Source organism: Elephantulus edwardii, unplaced genomic scaffold, assembly GCF_000299155.1.
Source record: "Elephantulus edwardii isolate Elephantulus edwardi_28Jun2011 unplaced genomic scaffold, EleEdw1.0 scaffold00222, whole genome shotgun sequence".
In the NCBI taxonomy this organism is placed as follows: domain Eukaryota; kingdom Metazoa; phylum Chordata; class Mammalia; order Macroscelidea; family Macroscelididae; genus Elephantulus; species Elephantulus edwardii.
The window spans coordinates 298203-318629 of record NW_006399972.1 but is presented as its reverse complement, the minus strand read 5'-3'; the positions used below and the strand labels follow the sequence as shown (position 1 = coordinate 318629).

The 20427-nt window shown below is 38.1% G+C and overlaps 1 protein-coding gene across 1 annotated transcript in view; it reads left to right on the top strand.

The window, feature by feature from the left end:
• GRXCR1 (glutaredoxin, cysteine rich 1) overlaps positions 1 to 20427 on the top strand; it is a 180587-nt gene that overhangs the window by 132641 nt on the left and 27519 nt on the right. Inside the window, exon 3 of the mRNA XM_006898175.1 lies at positions 19463 to 19528. Within this exon, the coding sequence (XP_006898237.1) occupies positions 19463 to 19528 (66 nt within the window). The remainder of the gene's footprint in view (positions 1 to 19462; positions 19529 to 20427) is intronic.

Below are 20427 nucleotides of genomic sequence, written 5' to 3'. Positions count from 1 at the left end.
CTGGGATTCCCATTCTTCTCAGAGTCAGCCACAGTTTGTTATGATCCACACAGTCAAATGCCTTTGCATAATCAATGAAACACAGATAGACATTCTTCTGCTATACTCTGCTTTCAGCCAAGATCCATCTAACATCAGCAACAATATCCCTAGTACCACGACCCCTTCAAAACCCAGCCTGGACTTCTGGCAGTTCTCTGCTTATGTGCTGTTCTAATCGTTTTTGGATGATCTTCAGTATAGATGATAGATATTGTAAAGGACCTTACAATCTATACCTCCAAGAAGGGACCTGGTTTCACCAACTCAGACATATCTGTTTGTTCTTTTAGAAGTCCATGATATATTTGATACTCTTCTCTAGCATCACAATGTGAAGGCATTGATTCTTCTTCTGTCATCTTTAGTCATTATCCAGCTTTAAGTTGCATAGCCAGTAATTGAGAAGACAACGACTTGTGTAAGGATCACCTTAGTCTCTAGATTGACATTGTTACTTCTTAATGCTATGGAGAGGTCCTGGAAAACAAAAAAAAATCCTAAAGCAACTCATCTTTTGATTTTCTGATTGCTGGTGCCAAAAGTATTGCTTTGTGAACCCAAGAGAGATGAAATTGTTAACAACTTCAATTTCTTCTCCATCTATCATGATTCTGCCAATTGATTTGATGGTAAGAATCTTTGGTGTTTGTTTTTAATAAAATTTTTGTATTTTAATTGTGATCTTAATGAACATTTTCAGAGAATTTAGATTTCCACTCATTCATTGTTGCACATCTTACCCCCTTTCCCACTCTTTCCCCTCTCCCATTCACGTGAGAGTGTGTGTGTGTGTGTGTGTGTGTGTGTGTGTGTGTGTGTGTGCTCATTCATTGATTTGTAATTACCTCCCCTAAGCCCCAAACCTCTTTTCTGGGCTTCTTTCTTAATATTGAGATTCAATCTAGATTGAAGACGTCTGTCCTTGATCTTCTACATCTGTTTCAAGTTCTCTTCAGTTTTGGTAACCAAGGTTGTGTCATCTGTATAAGGCATGTTGTTGATGAGTCTTTTCATTATATAGATTATAGATTATGGATTATGGATTCTAGATTATAGATTATATACACACATGTATGATGCCATATATGTATGTGTGTGTATTTTTGTTGTTGGTGGGTGACATTTAGTTGAGTACAATTCATAGCAACCCTATGAACAACAGATCTGAATCCTGTCCTATCCAGCGCAGTCCTCATCATCTCGGTCAGATACTCATGAGCTCATTGGTGTAGTCACCATATCAACCCATCTTGATAAGGTTCTTCCTCTCTTTTACTGACCTTCCATCTTTTCAAGCACTGTATGCTTTTTCAAGGAATAGTCTCTCCTAGCAACATGTCCAATATATGAGAGAAAAAACTTTGCTCTCCTTGTCTTCAAGGATCACTCTAACTGCATCTCTTCCAAAATATATATTTGGTTCATTCTGTTGACAGTCCATGATATATTCAGTACTATTTTCCACACAATTAAAAGGCATCATTTCTTCTGTCATCTTTATTTATTGTCCAACTCTCTGATACATGGCAGGTGATTGAGAAGACCATGGACTGAGTCAGGTACACCTTAGTCTTCAAACTGACATCATTGCTCTTCAGGATTTTGGAGACTTGCCTGACTATGTACTTGTTCAATGAAGTATATATCCTTACCTCTTGATTACTGACACCAAGGGTGTTTGTTGATGGTGGAACCAAGCAAGACCAAATCATTGACAGTTTTAATCTTTTCTCCGTCAATCATGATACTGGCCAGTGGTAAGCACCTTTTTCTCCTTGATGTTAATATGTAGTCCATATTGAAGGTTGCAGTCTTTGATATTCTGAAACAAAATCTTTAGGTCACAATCACTTTCGGTAAGCAATGTTGTGTCATCTGCATAACATAAGTTGCTGATGAGTCTTCTTCTAATCCTGATGCCACATCCTGGATTTATGAATTCTCATACAGTTTGAATAAATATGAAGAAACAAACGAACCCTGATATACACTCTTCCCAATTTTAAACTACACAGTGTTCCCTTGTTCTGTTTGGACAATGGGGTGTGTGTGTGTGTGTGTGTGTGTGTGTGTGTGTGTGTGTGTACACATTTGTTGTGTACTGTTGAGTTGGAACTGACCCATAGCTGACTCTCTGGCAGGTTTTCAGAGACAGTTAATCACATGGGAGGGGATTGCCTATCTTTTTCCTGCAGAGTAGCTGGTGGCCTCAAACTATGTGCCTTCAGTATTGCAATGCAACTTCTTGCCACTAGGCCACCAAAGTTATCTGTTTATCTATCTGTTATTTCAATTCACCTTTAGATAATAATTGTAAATGTGTAGGTTTTGTTAGACTTTATAAAGAAACACACTTGCTATCTTAACTTAGTTTTTTGACTGTTGGAATGCCGCCAATCACAAATGCTGAATTTAGGAATTAGTGAGAGTTCTTTATCCTATCCTGTAAGAAAAGATGTCTGGATTTATGTGAGAATTTCCTAGAGGAAAAGTAATTATTTGTATTCCCCAAAATTTAAGCCTTCAGCAGTGTATTCATCTCATTGAGTGTTTGAAATAACACGCTTGTTATTGCTTGGGCATGCGCATGACATCCATCTTCTATTTTTCTTGATTTATGTCTGAGTGCTTGTCCGGATGTACTAATGTTATGCTTTTTCCTACTTCCTATCCCTTTTGCACAGCTTAAAAATCCCAAGGCAAACAATTGTTTTTATATTTCACAAACAAGAAGTGCTGATACTTACAGTTTGAAGCAAACAAGACTTGCATTGAATCAGAGTTTGAATTCTGAGGTGTTTCTTGCACTTTTAGTTTCAAAATATACCTATATATAGTAGTAGTCTTTGAAAAGCTACTTGCATAGGTTTGAGTTCTTAGAACCATTTACATTTAATTCTATGTGCCTTTGTGAATTAATGTGTACTTACTAGACTGAATTACAGTAATTGACCGATATTTGATTTATTTTTAACAACGGTAGCAATTTATTATTACTCAAGGGCAAAGGGTCACTTCAGAAAGTAAGACTGTGACTAGATTTCAAAAATCAGGTGTCAAGAGTTATGTAATAACACAAAGGTAGGCAACAGTAACAGCAAAGTTAGGCAGTAAGTCTTAGTGAATTAGATACCTGGCATGGTAAAGGAAAGACACATTAGATATTCTGCTTATACTTTTATGGTCCTAAATCCTGAGGATTATTTTCTATTAGAAATGCCATAGCTTTGGGAAGTAGAGTACGGGATGGTCTAGAATAATACATATTTATAAAAAAGTAATGTAATATGGTCATGTTCTAGGTCCAAATTATGCACACTGTTGAATTATATAGATGTGTCTATTCTAGTGAAGCTAGATAGATGTGATCTCTATTTTAATGGCAATTATGTCTTAGTGGTAGGGGGAGAAGAATAATTAAGCAAATAATTATGTTCTCAAATACAGATAGAAAAAATGGTATGAAGTTTAGTAGCAGATCTGGTATTGAGAGTAATTAGGAAAAGAGGATAATTAGTTTGAGTGTTCAGAGAAGGTCTGTTGAGATTATGAGACTTGAAAGTAAGACTTCAAGCATTAAAAGGAGATTACTTTAAAGTGACATGAGTTAGGCATTCTGATTGTAGATATTATTGACATTCAAGTGTATGCTTATACTTTAAAGTTGTTATGTACTGTTGAGTCAAAATTGACTCATTATTGACTCATTAGCATGTTTTCAGAAGCAGTAAATCACATGGGAAGAGATGGCCCATCTTTTCCAAATAGTTGATTCAAACCATATGACTTTGGATTGGCAGGACAACTCCTTAGCACTAAACCACCAGAAGGCTAAATATATGCTGGTTGCTTAAAGAAAGCACAATGAAAACTCCTAATACGAAACAGATGTGGTGTGGAGCAAGGATAGAGAGAGCAACATCTTTGAAAAAATTCATAGTTTTGGAAAGATATAAAACAGTTTGCTCTGGTCCTATGTTGTTGTTGTTATGTGCCGTCGAGTCGCTTGCAACTCATAGCGACCCTATGTACAACAGCCCTAAACTCCGCTCTGTCCTGTGCCAATCGCACTGTCTCTGGACACTCCCATCCCAATTATCCCAGTCACTGAATCAATCCACCTCATAGAGGGCCTTCCTTTCCTGCGATGTCCCTCCACCCTCCCAAGCATGATGTCCCTCTCCAAGGACCGGTCTCTCCTCACAACATGTCCAAAGTATGTTAGACGGAGCCTCAGAATCCTTGCCTCCAAGGAGCCACCCGGTTTAACCCTTTCCAGGACAAATCTGTTTGTTTTCCTAGCAGTCCATGGTATTCTCAATACTCTTCTCCAGCACCACAGCTCAAAGGCATCAATTCTCCTTCTATCCTCCTTGGTCATTGTCCAACTCTCTGATGCATAACAAGTGATTGCAAAGACCATGGCCTGTATCAGACGCACCTTAGTCTCCAGAGAGACACCATTGCACTTCAGCACTTTGGAGAGGTCCCTAACAGCAGACTTTCCCATGGCAATGCACCTTTTAATTTCCTAGCTGCTGGTGCCAAGACTGTTGACTACGGAGCTAAGCAAACTAAAGCTGTGTATAATCTCAATCTCTTCACCATCCATCCTGATGCTGCCAATTGGTCCAGTGGTGAGAATCTTTGTCTTCTTGACATTGAGCCTCAATCCATAGTGTAAGCTGCAGTCCTTGACACTCTGCAGCAGGAGCTTCAGGTCCTCCTCAGTTTCAACAAGCAGGGTTGTGTCATCTGCATAACACAGATTATTGATAAATCATCCACCAATCTTAACTCCACATTTCTCCTCATAGAGCCAGGCTTCTCCTTGGAGACAAGGATTCTGAAGCTTCGTCTGACATACTTTGAACATGTTGCAAGGAGGTTCCAGTCCTTGGAGAGGGATGTCATGCTTGGGAGAGTGGAGGGACAATGCAGGACAGAAAGACCCTCAATGAGATGGTGTGATTCAGTTATTGGGATAATGGGGGCAGGTGTATCACTGACAATAAGATTGGCACAGGATAGGGCAAGGTATAAGGCTGTTGTACAGAGGATCGATAGGCATTGCAGGTGACTTGACGGCACATGACAGCAACAACAATAATACACCTTAATGTCTCACCTAAGAACGATAGGCACTTCTTTTAAAAGTTTTACTGTGTGAGAAAAGCAAAGTTAACTAGATAAAGACATAGATAATAAAGCTATATACACCAAACGTTAAATCAGCTCTGCTGACTATAGTTTTGTGGCTTTGAACATTACTTACTATGTTTTTGCAGTCTCAATTTCATTATATTGATAATTTCATTATATTGATAATTAAGGATTTAAAATATAGCTTGCAGGCATATTACAAAGGATATATTGTCGTCGTCATGCCAAGTTAACTAAAATTTTTAACAATTTACATCTCTTCACCATCCGTAGTGATGAGGCCAATTAGCCTTTGAAATCTATGGAACAATTCTACTTTCTCCTATTATAGAGTTACAGTAATTTGTTATAGACTCTGCAGTAATGGCTTTAATTTTCCTTCAGCATTATTTCTAAGGCTACACCTTATTAAGTTTTGTAGACATTGAGACTTCCCATATACATTTAGCCCTAGCTTTGTTATGACTTTCCTTATGGCTAGGTCTTAGGTGATTCAGCAAATCTTACTACTTAATCTCTGTCAATTTCTGTCCTTAGACCCTTAGATCCTCTTTAATGAAGTATTTTGAAAATGCTGTCTCCTGTGTGTACTTCAAATGATACATTGGGTTATTTCTAGTAGGTTGGTGCTGTTGTTATGTGACATGGAGTCGCCTGTGACTCATAGTGACTCAATAGTTCTGAAGACTGTCCTATCCTGAGCCAGTCTCACTGACTCTGACACATCTACCCCCATTACCTCCAATACTATATTCATCCATCTGATCCAGTGTCTTCCTTTCCTGAGTTGTCCCTCCACCCTTCTAAGCATGATGTCCTTCTTCAATGACTAGTCCCTCCTGCTTATGTGCCAAAGTATGTGAGGCAGAGCATCAGAATTTTTTCCTTCAAGGAGAAACTTGGTTTCACCTTCTCCAAAACAGACTTCTTTATTTTCTTGGCACCTCCTGGTATGTTCAATACTCTTCTCCAGGACCACAACTCAAAGGCGTTAATTATTCAATTAATTATGGTCCAATTCCCTGATCCATGTGAAGACCATGACCTGGAACAGGCACACCTTAGTCTCTAGAGTGATATAATTTCCCTTTAGCACTTTGGAGAGGTTCCTGACAACAGACTTTCCCAATGCATTTTGTCTTTTGATTTCTGGGCTGCTTGTGCCAAGAGTGTTAATTGTGGGGTTAAGCTGACATAGATAACATTGTCAGTCTCTTCTTTATCCATCATGGTGCTCTCAACTGGCCCAGTGGTTAGAATCTTTGTCTTCTTGATGTTGAGCTTCAATACATATTGAGGTCCTGAGCTTTCTGCGGAAATCACTTCAGGTTCCAATTTCAGTACACAAGTTTAGTCATCTACATATTGTTGATTGTTGATAAGTCTTCCTTCAAACCTGATGCCACATTCCTCCTCATAAAGTCCCGCCTTTCTAATGATCTAGACTGCATATATATTGAAAAGGTATTGAGACAGAACACACCCCTGACACAATCCTTCCTGATTGTGAACCATGCAATGTTTCTTTGGTCTGTTCTGAAGGCTGCTTCCTGGTCCAAGTATAAGTTTTATCTAAGTAATTGCACAATCAATTGTTCTACAATTCCCATGATGAAACTAAGATCAATATAAGACTCCTTTCAACTTTCATTGATTATTATTTGTCGTTTCTAGGCAGGAAATCATTGTGGATCCATCTTTTACTGCTTAATATTAATTTTAAAACAGAAATGCTTTTATAGCATTTGTTGTTGTTATGTACTGTTGGACTGAAAGGCTACATTAGCTGACACTCTAGTGGGTTTTCAAAGACAATGAATTGCACAGAAGGAGACTGTGCATCTATGATCATCTATGGAGCAGTTGGTGGATCTGAACTGTAGGCCTTCAAATTGGTAGTACACCTCCTTACCAGTAGGTCACCAGAGCCCCATCCTGATATCATCAGAACTATAGTGGTAGCTAATTCTCCCTATCAGGGGTGAAGGAATACCTTGATTTTTCAAATAGGCAGCTTCTCAAAGATCACATCTCTGACAACACTATAAAGCATCTACTCTGCATACCTGGTTTTGCACTGAGCTGTAATCAGTTAGAGGGCAACTAACAACAATGGTTCTGAAGGTCCAACCTATTCTGCAGAAGTTGTTTTATTTACATAAATTTTCTTATTCCTGAAGGTCTGAGTCTCTCCCTTAATAATTCATAGATTAATAAAGATAATGTAGACTGTCTTGTCCTTCAAGGTAAGGCTTTTGGATGTAAAATAAATTGGCATAGCCATATGTCACAGGCTACTATTCAGAATTTTAAAGTTATTTATTTTACTGAGACAAAGCTAATTGCATGTATTGAAAAATAATGAGATGGATACTTTAAAGGTAGAGACATATTCTCAATTACTGACAAAGGCACAGTACTGCAACAAGGCAAAGCTGGAACATTTTACATATTCTCTAGTTTATTCACTTTCTTTACAATGAAAGCTCTCATTCACTTGAAATTCTTGAGTATCTAGAAAAAGTGACTCTTAATTACAGATTTTCATGTTTCTTAATCTAGGAGTTAAAAGCACTACTTTTAGCATAATTCTTTCCACTCCCTCTCACATTAGGTAGTAATTTATAAAATCATTGCTCCTGTGTACCGCCTAGTAATCCATTGGGTGAATGTAGCATAATTTCTCAATCCATTCTATTGTGGTTGGGCATTTGAGCTGTTTCCATGTTTTTGCAATGGTGAATAATGTTGCTATGAACATTGGTGTACAGGTCTCTGTTTGTGTCTCAGTTGTCATTTTCTCGGGGTATATTCCAAACAGTGTAATATTCATCTGGCTCATATGGAATTTCTATGTTCAGCTTATTAAGGAAACTCCAAACTGCCTTCTAGAATGGTTATACCATTTTACAATCCCATCAACAGTGTATAACAGTTCCTATCTTGCCACATCGTCTCCAACATTTATATTTGCTGTCCTGTTAAACTTTGCCATTGCTACTGGGGTGAGATGATATCTCATTTGTGGTTTTGACTTGCATCTCTCTTATTGCAAGTGCTTTTGAACATTTCTTCATGTGTCTCTTGCCCACCCAAATAGCTTCCTTTGTGAAAATTTTTTTCATTTCTTTTGCCCATTTTGTAATTGTGTGATCAGTCTCTTACTTGGGGAGGCCCTGTAGGTGTCTGTAAATTTTTGTATGAGGTCCTTGTCTGAAATGGTGTTGCCAAATTCTTTGTTCCCAATAAGTAGTTTGTTGTTTTGTGTGGGGTTTTTTTTCCACTTTGTTGGAAAAAGTTTTTGATGTGCACAAAGATTTAATCTTTAGGAGGACTCATTCATCAATTTTATTCTCTCTAGAGTGTGCATTTCTGGCTATATTTGGCAGTCTATTTATACCATAGACTAGGCCGTCAAGCTTGATCCCAATTTGTCTCTGATGAACTTTATAGTTTGGGACTTCACTCCCAGGTCTCTGATCCACATTATGTTGAGTTTTATGTATGGTGTGAGATGTGTGCTACAGGCAGCAGTCCAATTTTTCCAGCACTATTTGTTGAAGAGGATGTAATTTCCCCATTTTATGGGTTTTATTTCCTTGTTAAATATTAGTTGACCATAGATAGCTGGGTCCATTTCTGGGTTCTCAGTTCTGCTTCATTGGTCTATGTGCCTGTCATTGTATCAGCACCATGCTGTGTAGTAGGTTTTTCAGAGAGTGATATGCTTCCCACTTTTTTGCTTTTCAGAAGTGTTCTGCCTATTTGGAGTCTCTTTCCTTTACAAATAAACTGTGAAATTTCCCTTTCAATCTCCCTGAATAATGAATTTAGTATATGTATTGCAATTGCATTGAACATGTTTATTGCTTGTTGTTCTTGTTGTTGTTATGTACCGTCGAGTTGCCTGCGACTCATAGCTACCCTATGTACAACATCCCTAAGCCCTGCTCTGTCCTGTGCCAATCTCACTGTCTCCGACACACCCACCCAAATTACCCCAGTCACTGAATCAATCCCCCTCATAGAGAGCCTTCCCCTCCTGCACTGTCCCTCTACCCTCCCAAGCATGATGTCCCTCTTCAAGGACTGGTCCCTCCTTGCAACATGTCCAAAGTATGTCAGACGAAGCCTCAGAATCCTTGCCTCCAAGAAGTAGTCCAGTTTAACCCTCTCCAGGATGAACCAGTTTGTTTTCTTGGCAGTCCATGGTACATTCAATACTCTTCTCCAGCACCACAGCTCAAAGGCACGAGTTCTCCTTCTATCCTCCCTAGTCATTGTCCAGCTATCTGACACATAACAAGTGATTGGAAAGACCATGGCCTGTATCAGGCACACCTTAGTCTCCAAAGTGACACCTTTGCTTTTCTGCACTTTGACAAGGTCCATAACAGCTTGTGGTAGGATTGTCGATTTCACAATATTGAGTCTCCCTGTCCAAGAACAGGGCATATTTTTCCGTTTCTTTAGGTCTTTTATTATATCTTGCAAAAATGTTCTGTAGTTTTATTTGTATAGGTCTTTTGTGTCTCTAGTTAGGTTCTAATATATTATTAAGCATTTTAATATCCACTTTAAGGTTGTGATAAGCTAGACTAAGGTGTGTTGAGGCCAATCTATGATATATTAAATTGTTTCATATGACATAAAATTTGAATAATGAAGGAAAAAGATCATTGTGATGTTGATGAAGAGTGTTGAATGTATCATAGAATGCCAAAAAGAATCTTAAAATGTCTGTGTTGCCAGAAGTGTAACCAGGATTCTTACGATGAGATTTCATCTCACATTCTGTGAGCATATTAACAAGAGTGTCTGCTATCTGGAGAAGGACATAATTCTTGGAATAGTGAAGGTCAGTGTAAGAGAAAAACCCGCAGTGAGTTGAATTGACACAATTACTGAAACAATGGGCTTTTTAAAAGTACAGACTGTGAGGATACATATTTTGTTCTGTTGTATATGTTGTTTATGAGACGGAGTCAATCAAATGGCATATAAAACAAATAATTGGCTCAATTCAATATCTGGCCCAATTATGTGTTGATTAACTCAAACATGCTACATTTGTTGTTTTTAAGTGCCATTTGAGTCGAGTATGACTCATAGCACTTCTATGAACAAAAGATCAGCATCATGTTCTATCCTGTGCCATCCTCACACCTCCTGACACACACAACTGCTGTCCGTTGCAGCAGTCACCATATCAATCCACCTGGTTGAGGGTCTTCCTCTTCTTTGCCGACCTTCCACCTTTCTCCACATCATGTCCTCTAAGAAACATCCCCACCTAGCATAATTCCCAAAATATGTAAGCCAAAGCCTCATCATTCTTACCTCCAAAAAGAACCATCTTCAAGGCATGTCTGTTTGTTCTCTTGGAAGTCTGTAGGATATTCAGTGCTTTTCTCCAACACCACAGCTCAAAGGCATCTATTATTTATCTGTCATCCTTCTTCATTTCCCAGTTCTCAGATGCATAGCAAGTTATCACAAAGATTTTGGATTGAATCAGACATACCTTAGTCCTCAAACTGACATCATTACTCCTCAATAAATTTGGAGAAGTACCTAACTGTAGAATTTCCCAGTGCAAAGCATCTCCTTATTTCCTGACTGCTGGTATCAAGGGTGAACCTAGGAAATATGAAGTTGCTGACAGTTCCAATCTCCTCTCTATCAGTCATGATGCTGCCTATTGGTCGAATGGTAAGAATCTTTGTTTTCTTGACTTTGAGATGCAATCCATACCAAAGGCTTAATTCTTTGATCATTTCACAAGTGCTTCATGTCCTCACTTTCAGCAAGCAAAGTTGTGTCATGTGCATGCCATACTCCTCTTCATAGAGTCCTATACATGTTCTCTATTCATTTTTATTATTCTTTATAAAAATTGAAATAATAACGTTTACTCTACATCCAGGTTTAAAAAGGCTAATATCTATGAAATCTTTTTTATATAATTATATGGTTATTTGCAGTATTGGATTAATTTTCAGAAAAATTATTTCTGAACCCCTTGAATAATGTATTGGAAATATTTCCATAATTATGCTTAAAGTTGTAGAAAACTGTGTCAGATAACAGAATGTTTCATCCTTGTGTGGATTTAGGGGGTTCTGGTGGCACAGTCAGTAGGACAGTGCAATACTCACTCAAGGGTAGATCCCCTGGTGGTTCTAATCCACCAGCTTCTCTAAAGGAGAAAGACAGGCAAACTCCTGCTGTGTGATTTACAGGCTCCAAAAACCTGCTGGAGAGTCAGTTATGAGCAAATTCTAACATTAGGGCAATGAGTTTAAGTATTTTTGAGACAGGAATTGAGGGGTGGATTTCATTTTAAAAATTAACCAACTTACTTGTGACATTCAAAAATAATAAAGAAATTAACGAGAATGTCAAAGTTTAAGGAAATTATTTCTGTTTTGTGAACATAAAACCTCCAAGCATAAGGTGTTTTTAACAGTTTATGTAGAATTAGAATATATTTGATAGAAAATTATAAAGGGATGATGTATTTTGAGTGTGCAAATGAAGAATAGAGTGGGGTATACTGAAAGGCACCCTGATTAATATTCCCAATATTAAGTTGGAAAGAATGCATAGTTTTCTCCTGAAACTTGCATGTTAGGTAGCATGAAATTCTTGCTGCTACCATTCCTTAAAATCCTTAAAATTCTTGCTGCTACTATTCCTTAAAAAGATAGGACAACCTTCTCTTGCAAGATTTTTCACTTAGGCCCAACAATGATACAGTGAAGTGGAGAGCATTGATGAGAGTCCTTTAGGGAGATAAGAGTAGTCAAGGCTCAACATATGACAGAAGAACCAGAAAATTGGTTTCCAGGGAAAGGTTTGTGGACAAGTCAGATGGAGTCACAGAAGCCCTGTTGAATGACTCTAATTCATTCAGAGAGGAAGGATGCCAATTCAGAGAAAATATACCACAAACTTAAGAAGTTGGTACTTTAACTACATGGGACACACAAAGTTGACTTAAAGGGCAGTGGCTATGTTATTATATCTTTAGATAAATTGCTTGATCTGAGGGGAAAAAATTCTGTTTTCTTAAAATGAGTATTCTGTTCTATTAATACCATTATTAGTTGCTGTTAAGTCAGTTGTAAGTCATTCCAACATTCTGTGTTGTTTGTTCTTATGTGCTGTAAAGTCACTTGTGACTCATAGCAGCCCTACGTAACAAGAGCCCTAAACCCTCCTCTAGCCTGTGAAAACCTCACTGTCTCTGACACACCCTTTCCCATTCCCCTAATCACTGAATCGAAATCTCATCGAGGGTCTTCCTTTCCTGTGCTGTCCCTCCACTCTCCCAAACATAATGTTCCTCTCTAAGTACTGGTCCCTCCTTGAAACATGCCCAAAGTATGTCAGATGAAGCTTCAGAATCATTGACTCTGAGGAGCAGCCTGGCTTCACTCTCTCAAGGAAAAACCTGTTTGTTCTTCTAGCAGTCCATGGTATATTCAACACTTTTTCCCAGCATTACAGCTCAAAGGCATCAATTATCTTTGTATCATCCTTAGTCAGTGTCCCTCTCTCTGATGAATAGCACACAGTTGCAAAGACTATAGCCCAGACCAGGTGCACCTTAGTCTCCAGCCTGACATCGTAGCTCTTCAGTACTTTAGAGAGGTCTTTGACAGTTGACTTTCCCAATGCAATTCATCTATTTATTTCCTGGCTGTTGGTACCAAGAGTGTTGACTGTGGAGCCAAGCAAACTAAAACTGTTAACTATATTAATCTCTTCACCATCCATCCTGATGCTGTCAATTGGCCCAGTAGTAAGAATGTTTATTGTCTTGATGTTGAGCTCCAATCTGTATTGAAGGCTGCAGTCCTTGACTTTCTGCAGCAAACGCTTCAGGTTATCCTCAGTTTCAGCTGCTTGCTTGGGTTGTGTCACCTGCGTAAAGCATTATGTGGCATAATTCCACATTTCTCCTCGTACAGTCCAGAATACCAGATGATCTGTTCTGCATACAGATTGAAAAGGTATGAAGACAGAATACATCCCTGGAGTACGCCCCTTCCAATTTTGCAGTGGCTTTTTTATCTGTTCTGATGACTACTTCTTGGTCCAAGTATAGGTTTTGCATAAGCACAATCAAATGTCCTTGCATTCCCATTCTTCTCAGAATTTCAAAACCATCTCAGGAACAGGTTTGAGGCCTTGAGCACCAATGAATAAATGAGCTGTGGAAGGATATCAAGAGTATGATCATGAAGAATGTAAAAGATCATTAGGAAGGCTGAAGAGGAAGAAAAGACCAAGATAGATGTCAGATGAGACTCTGGATATTGGATTACAGCACCAAGAAACCAAAGCTAAAGGAAGAAAACAAGAAATTAAAGAGCTGAATAGAAAATTTCAAAGTGCAGCCTGGGATGACAAAGCAAGATGCTATAATGAAATGTGCAAAGAAATGGAGTCAGAAAACACAAAGGGCCGAAACTCGCTCAGCCTTTCTTAAGCTGAAGGAGTTGAAAAACAAATTCAAGCCACAAGTCGCAATACTATAGAAAGCTTTGGGTAGAGTGATAAATGATCCAAGAAGCATTAAAAGAAGATGAAAGGAATATACAGAGTCACTGTACCAGAAGAAATTGGCTGTCACAGAAGAATTTAATGAAATAACATATGAGCCTGTGGTGATGAAGGAAGAAGTTCAAGTCGCTCCTAAAGAATTGGCAAAAAACAAGCCTCCAGGAGTAGACAGCATACCAATTGCCATATTTCAACAAACAGACGCTACCCTGCATGTGCTCACTAAGTTGTGCCAAGACATCTGGAGGACAGCCAGATGGCCAACTGACTGGAAGAGATCGATATTTGTTCCCATTCCAAAGAACAGTGACCTTGCAGAGTGCAGAAATTATCGAACAATATCATTAATATCACATGCAAGAGTCTGCTGAAAATGATCCAAAACTGACTGAAGCAACAGGTCAACAGAGAACAGCCAGATGTGAAGATTAGGTTTAGAAGGGGCTGTGGTCCTAGGGATATTATAGCTAATGTTAAATGGATTTTGGCAGAAAGCAGAGAGTACCAGAGGAATGTCTATCTGTGCTTCATTGACTATGCAAAGGCTCTTGACTGTGTGGATCACGACAAACTGTGGCTGACACTGAGAAGAATGGGAATCCCAGAACATTCCGTGTAGCAAAACAAAATCGGCTTAGTATTGTGGCGTCTTCATGGATAGCAGGTAGATTTGAGCTCATTGTTGTGGTTATCAGTCACCTCATGAATATTTCCCTCTTTCCACTGACTCAAGAGTATATCAAGCATTTGTTTTTGTTGTGTACCATTGAATCAGAACCAACTCATAGCTGACACTCTAGTGAGTTTTCATGGTCGGTTAATTCCACTTAAGGAGATTGCCCATCCTTCTTCTGCAGAGTAACTGGTGTCCTCAAACCATGTGCCTTCAGGATTGCAGCACAGCTTCTTGCCACTAGGCCTCCAGAGCTTCTATGTTATGGTGTTGAAATTATTGAATTGATACAAAGTACAAATACATTTCATGTATTTAAGGATAATAAGACAAATTCTTTCCAGGCATATGCACTGTAGTCTTTTTTTTTTTTAATATACTTTATTTTACTGTGATTTTCATGGAAGTTTACAGAGTTCCTTTCTATACTTTTGCTATTTTTATTTTCTACTAGTTTATTTTCAATCACTTGTTATGCGTCAGAGAGTTGAACAATGACTAGGGAGGATAAAAGGAGAATTGATGCCTTTGAGCTGTGGTGCTGGTGCTGGAGAAGAGTATTGAATGTACCATGGACTACTAAGAAAACAAACAGATTCGTCTTGGAGAGGGTTAAACCAAGCTGCTTCTTAGAGGCAAGGATTCTGAGGCTTCATCTGACATACTTTGGACATGTTGCCAGGAGGGACTGGTCCTTGGAGAGGGACATCATGCTTGGGACGGTGGAGGGACGGTGCAGGAGGGGAAGACCCTCTATGAGGTGGATTGATTCAGTGACTGGGGTAATCGGGATGGGTGTGTGAGAAGCAGTGCGATTGGCACAGGATAGAGCAGGGTTTAGGGCTGTTGTACATAGGGTCGCTATGAGTTGTAAGCGACTTGATGGCACATTAGAACAACAATAACAACAACTAATATATTTACAAAATTTGAACACATTAGCTTCAAGAACAAAAAAAATGACTTAGGCTCAGTGTTGAGGGAAAAGCAAAGCTGCAATGATTGCTTCTTCTCAAGAACATTCATTTTGTTTAGAATCGTTGCACTTTTTTTTTTAAAATTTAGGAATATTAAACCTATATTCCCCTCCGCCTCAATTCATATGCCAATTTATCTGGAAATTTTCCCTACATTAGCTTATCTAACTATTAAAATAAGTGCAATGTAGTTAAACTAAAATATTATCAGTTTTTCATTAGGTCTTAGATTTTAATGTTTTGTCATAGAGTTTCATTACCTTTGTTCTCACTGTCGGTGTGTCACATCTATATTTCTTTCAAAACAACCAACAAATACAACAAATATAATCTGTTCTCTAGCGCTATATATGCTCTCCATAGTCCTGTGTATTCTTTTATAGCCATTTTTAATATATCGACTTGTCATTTCTAACGGCAGTGAAGATGACATGAGTGATATAAGACAAACTGAAGGGAAATGAGATCGCAAATTGAGGGCTCCTTAAAAAAAATAAACAACCAAACAAATAACACCCAAACAAATTTTCGTTGCCATTAATTCTAATTTATGGCAAAGTCGTATATTACAGAGTAGAACTCAGTTCCATAAGGTTTTCTTGGTTGTCATCTTTATGGAAGTAGCACACCAGGACTTTATGCAATGATAATGCTAAGTATATTTAAATTACTAACCTTTAGATTAGCCAAACCAATCCATACCTACTATCATCAAGTTAATTCTGATTCATAAAGACCATCCATCAGGTTTCAGAAGTTACTAATCTTTACTGGAGAAGAATGCCCATCTTTCTCCCATGGACTCAACCAATCAATTTTTTGCTTAGCAATCCAACATGTAAGACATTTGGAAGACTTAAGTTTTCTACGGGATCCTAGTCATCACTAGAAATTTGTCAACTTCATCTTGGAAACTTAGGGTTTTACATGTAAACCCAATGCCACTAACCTCAGAAAATCTTTAATATCTTCAATAAGCAAAGACCTTGTGATTTTCTAGATAGTTACCCATGTCCCAGCCATTCATTTGGCATATTTACAATGAAGGTTATCTGTGTGTTTACATAAATATAAATTATAACCTTCCTAAAGCTTAAGATTCTTTTTAAATTTTCAAATGAATTTTTTATAATATCCAGACTGTTCATTAGAAATTGTTGTTATTATGTGCAATTGAGTTGACCACAACTCTATGCACCATAGCTATGAACTCTGTTCTATCCTGAGCCAATCTCACTGTCTCTGAAAAACACTCATTACTATGTCAATCCATCTCATTCAGAGTCTTCTTCTCCTGCACTGTCACTCCATCGTTCCAAGCATGATATGCTTCTCCAAGGATAAGTCCCTCCTGGTAACAGGTCCAATATATATGTGCTGGAGCTTCAAAACCCTTGCCTCCAAGGAGAGGCTGTTAGTTCTCTTGGCAGTCCACTCTTTTCCAGTGCAGAAAATAAAAGACATCAATTTTTTCTGTCATCTTTAGTACTTTTACAGCTCTCTGATGCATAACTAGTAATTGCAAAGACAATGGCCTGGATCAGGAACATCTTAGTCTCTAGATTGACATCATTGTTGTTCCTTACTCTAGACAGGTCTCTGACAGCAGATTTTCCTAATGAAATTTGTTTCTTGATCTCCTGACTGATGGTCCCAAAAGTATTGATTGTGAAATCAAGCAAGCTGAAACTGTTAAGAACCTCAATCTCTTCTCCATCTATCATAGCTCTGACAATTGGCCCAGTGGTGAGAATCTTCATTTTTTTTTATATTGAACTTTAATCCATACTGCAGACTATAGTCCTTGATCTTCTGCAGCCAAGGCTTTAGGCCTTCCTCAGTTTCAGAAGGCAAGGTTGTGTCATCAGTATAATGTAGACTGTTGATGAGTCTTCCCTCCAATTCTGATGCCACATTACTCTTCATAAAGTCCAGCTTCTCGAATGATCTATTCTGCGTATAGATCGAAAAGGTATGGAAACAGGATGCTTTCCTGACACACTCCTTTCCCAATTTTTGACTCAGCAGTGTTTCCTTGCTCTGTTCTGTTGACTGCTTCCTGGTGTAAGTATAAGCTTCACATGAACACAATCAGGTGTTCTGTGATTCCCATTGTTCTCAAGATTAGCAAAAATCTGTTGTGATCCACAGTATCAAATGCCTTTGTATAGTCAATGAAACAGAGAGACATTCCTCTTGTACCCTTTGCTTTCAGCCAAGATCCATTTGACATTGGAGATGGTATCCCTAGGGCCATGGCCTCTTCTAAACCCAGCTTGTATTTCTGGTAGTTCTCTGTCATTGTACTATTACAGGCATTTTTGGGTAATCTTCAGCAGGATATTGCTTGTATGTGTTATTAGTGTATCATAATTTAGTAAGTTCCACAAACTGTTGGACCATCTTTTCTTGGAATAGAAATAAATATGGATCTTTTCAAGTCAATTAGCCATATTATTTTCCTCTAAATTTCTTGGAACAGCCTGGTGAACATGTTTAGGGCTGCATCTGTGTTCCTTAAAATATGTCAATTGGTGTTCCATAAATTCCTGGGATTTTGATTTTTTGTGAATTTCTTCAATTTCTGCATAGCAGATTGAGTTTCCTCTTAGGTCATGATTTTCTCTCTCTCTCTCATTACGATTGTTTCTTGATCATATAACATTTCTTCTGTATCATACGACTCTTTTTCATACAGTACTTCTGTGTACTCTTTCCCTGTGGGGAAATTCTACTCTGTCACATGTTGAAAATAAATTTGACAACACTTTACAACACCTTCAACGAATATGTTGTTATTGTTGCTGTTATGTGCCATCGAGTCATTTGCGACTCATAGCAACCCTATGTACAACAGCCCTAAACCGTGCTCTATCCTGTGCCAATCTCATTGCCTCTGACACACCCATCCCGATATACTTTCAATATTAATATCTGCTATTACTTTGAGGGCAAGCTCTGGTAACTTAGTGGTATGAAGTTGTGCTCCCAACCCAAAGGAACATAATTTGAATCCATCAGATGCTTTGAGAGAGAAAGATGTGCAATCTCTTCTGCTGTGACTAACTTCCTTTGAAAAATCAGTGGAGGGTCAACTGTATGTTGATTCCAACTTGAAGGTATATGCAACAAGAAAAACTTCAACTTTGGGGAGCTCGGGTGGTATAGTCTGTGGGGATTTTTACTGCTAATGCAATGGTGATTATTTGGATCTATCTGCAGCTCAATGGAAGATAGGAGAGTAATCTCCTTCTGTGTGATTTACAGTCTTTGAAAATCCCCTGAAGGATCCCCTGTGTGTTGGCTTCCATTTGATGGCAATGAGTTGAGCTGATCACTTTCACATTGGTTACTCTAAGGAGAGTTATATTCTGTACTATTTGGGGAAGAATGGATATAGATAACCCAGGCTACAATTTGATCTCAGGTGACCTTTATTAATGACAGAGTTAACCTGCAAGGCACCTACACAACTATGAAGGGTGGCTGAGCCCTTCCATTTCTGTGTCTCAACTCCAACGTCTTGAGCCCCTTGCCTACAGTAGCCTTGATAGATGAGAAACATATGTGAATGTAAAGAGAGATTTGTTGTCTTCATTCGTCTCTTGGTCATAAATTTACTTGGAACTGTATTGTATTCAATGTTAAGGGTAAAAGTTTTCTGAATTATGTATACTGCATTGAAATGGATGAGGGATAGAACAGTTTAAAAGCAATATATTATAGGATATTATAATTATCGTAAGAGTCCGGAATGAAGGTTGCAACGTGGAGTACACTTGGGGTGGGGGTGGGAGGGGGTGCGGGGGGGTTGTATACCAATGAAGGAATTTTACTTTTACTTTTCAAAGAGAAAAGTGAACTGGGGGGGGGCGGCAGGGAGAAAAGTGCAACAACGAATGAGCGGAAATCTAAAGTCTCTGTAAATGTTCATTGAAATTAATAGTAATAATAAGAAAGTTTTCTTTATAGTATCTTATTTTCTTAGGAAATAACAGAATGGTTTTCTTTTCCCCCAACCCTTTCTTGTCAATAGGGTGCTGAGAAAATTTTGTCAATGAATGAATCAGGAGAACTACAAGACCTCTTAACCAAAATTGAGGTAATTGTGCTTTTAGTATCTTATTTTTGTAATCAAAATCATAAACGTATTCTTGTTGCAGTTGGGTTTCCCTAGTTGAATTTTTCACCCATGTGCTAATAAATATCTAACAAGATACGTGTGACAGTTTTACTTTTCTATCACCTGCCATAAGTTACCTGTCATAAAATAGGTGAATCTGTTGGATTAATCTGGTGCTACCCAATTATACACTGACCTTCTCCCTCACCCTCCATGAATTTCTCCCTTTGCCAGCCATTTTAGCTCTTTAGTCATTTCAATGTATATTTTAATTAGGGAACGCAATATGACAAATGTAACTGTAAACTGCTTTAATTTAATATTGTTTAGATTATACAAATACTCAAAACAAAATGGTTCTGTAAAATATTTCCACATTGAATTGCATTATTATATTATTACTAAACTGGAAGCTTCTATAAATTGTTCTGTTTATTTTGCTTTTATTACAACTTCATTCTAAAAAACCAAACTCTTGCTGTAGCTTCACAAATACTAATTACCATTATTGTAGAAAGTCATTATAAAAATATCTGGGAGCTCTAATGGTAGACAATAGTGAAATTTGCTGTTAACACGAAGGCCATGCACTTCTGATGGTTTGAATTCACCACCAAGGGAGTTTTAAGGAAGAAAGACGGGTAGTCTCCTCTCATAATTTATAGCCTTAGAAAACTGTTGGTTGGCTGCTATGAATTAAAACTGACTCATTGGCAGTGAGTAAGGTAACAACATTAATAAAATGGAAAACATGTTTGTAGTATGTGGAGAAGAAGCAACATGATTTAAAGTGTTGCTGTAGCCTGGTTATGACATCCCTAAGGGAAGTGCATTTGGTGGTTCAAAGAGTAAATTAGTATGGAGTTGGTTTTTTTTTT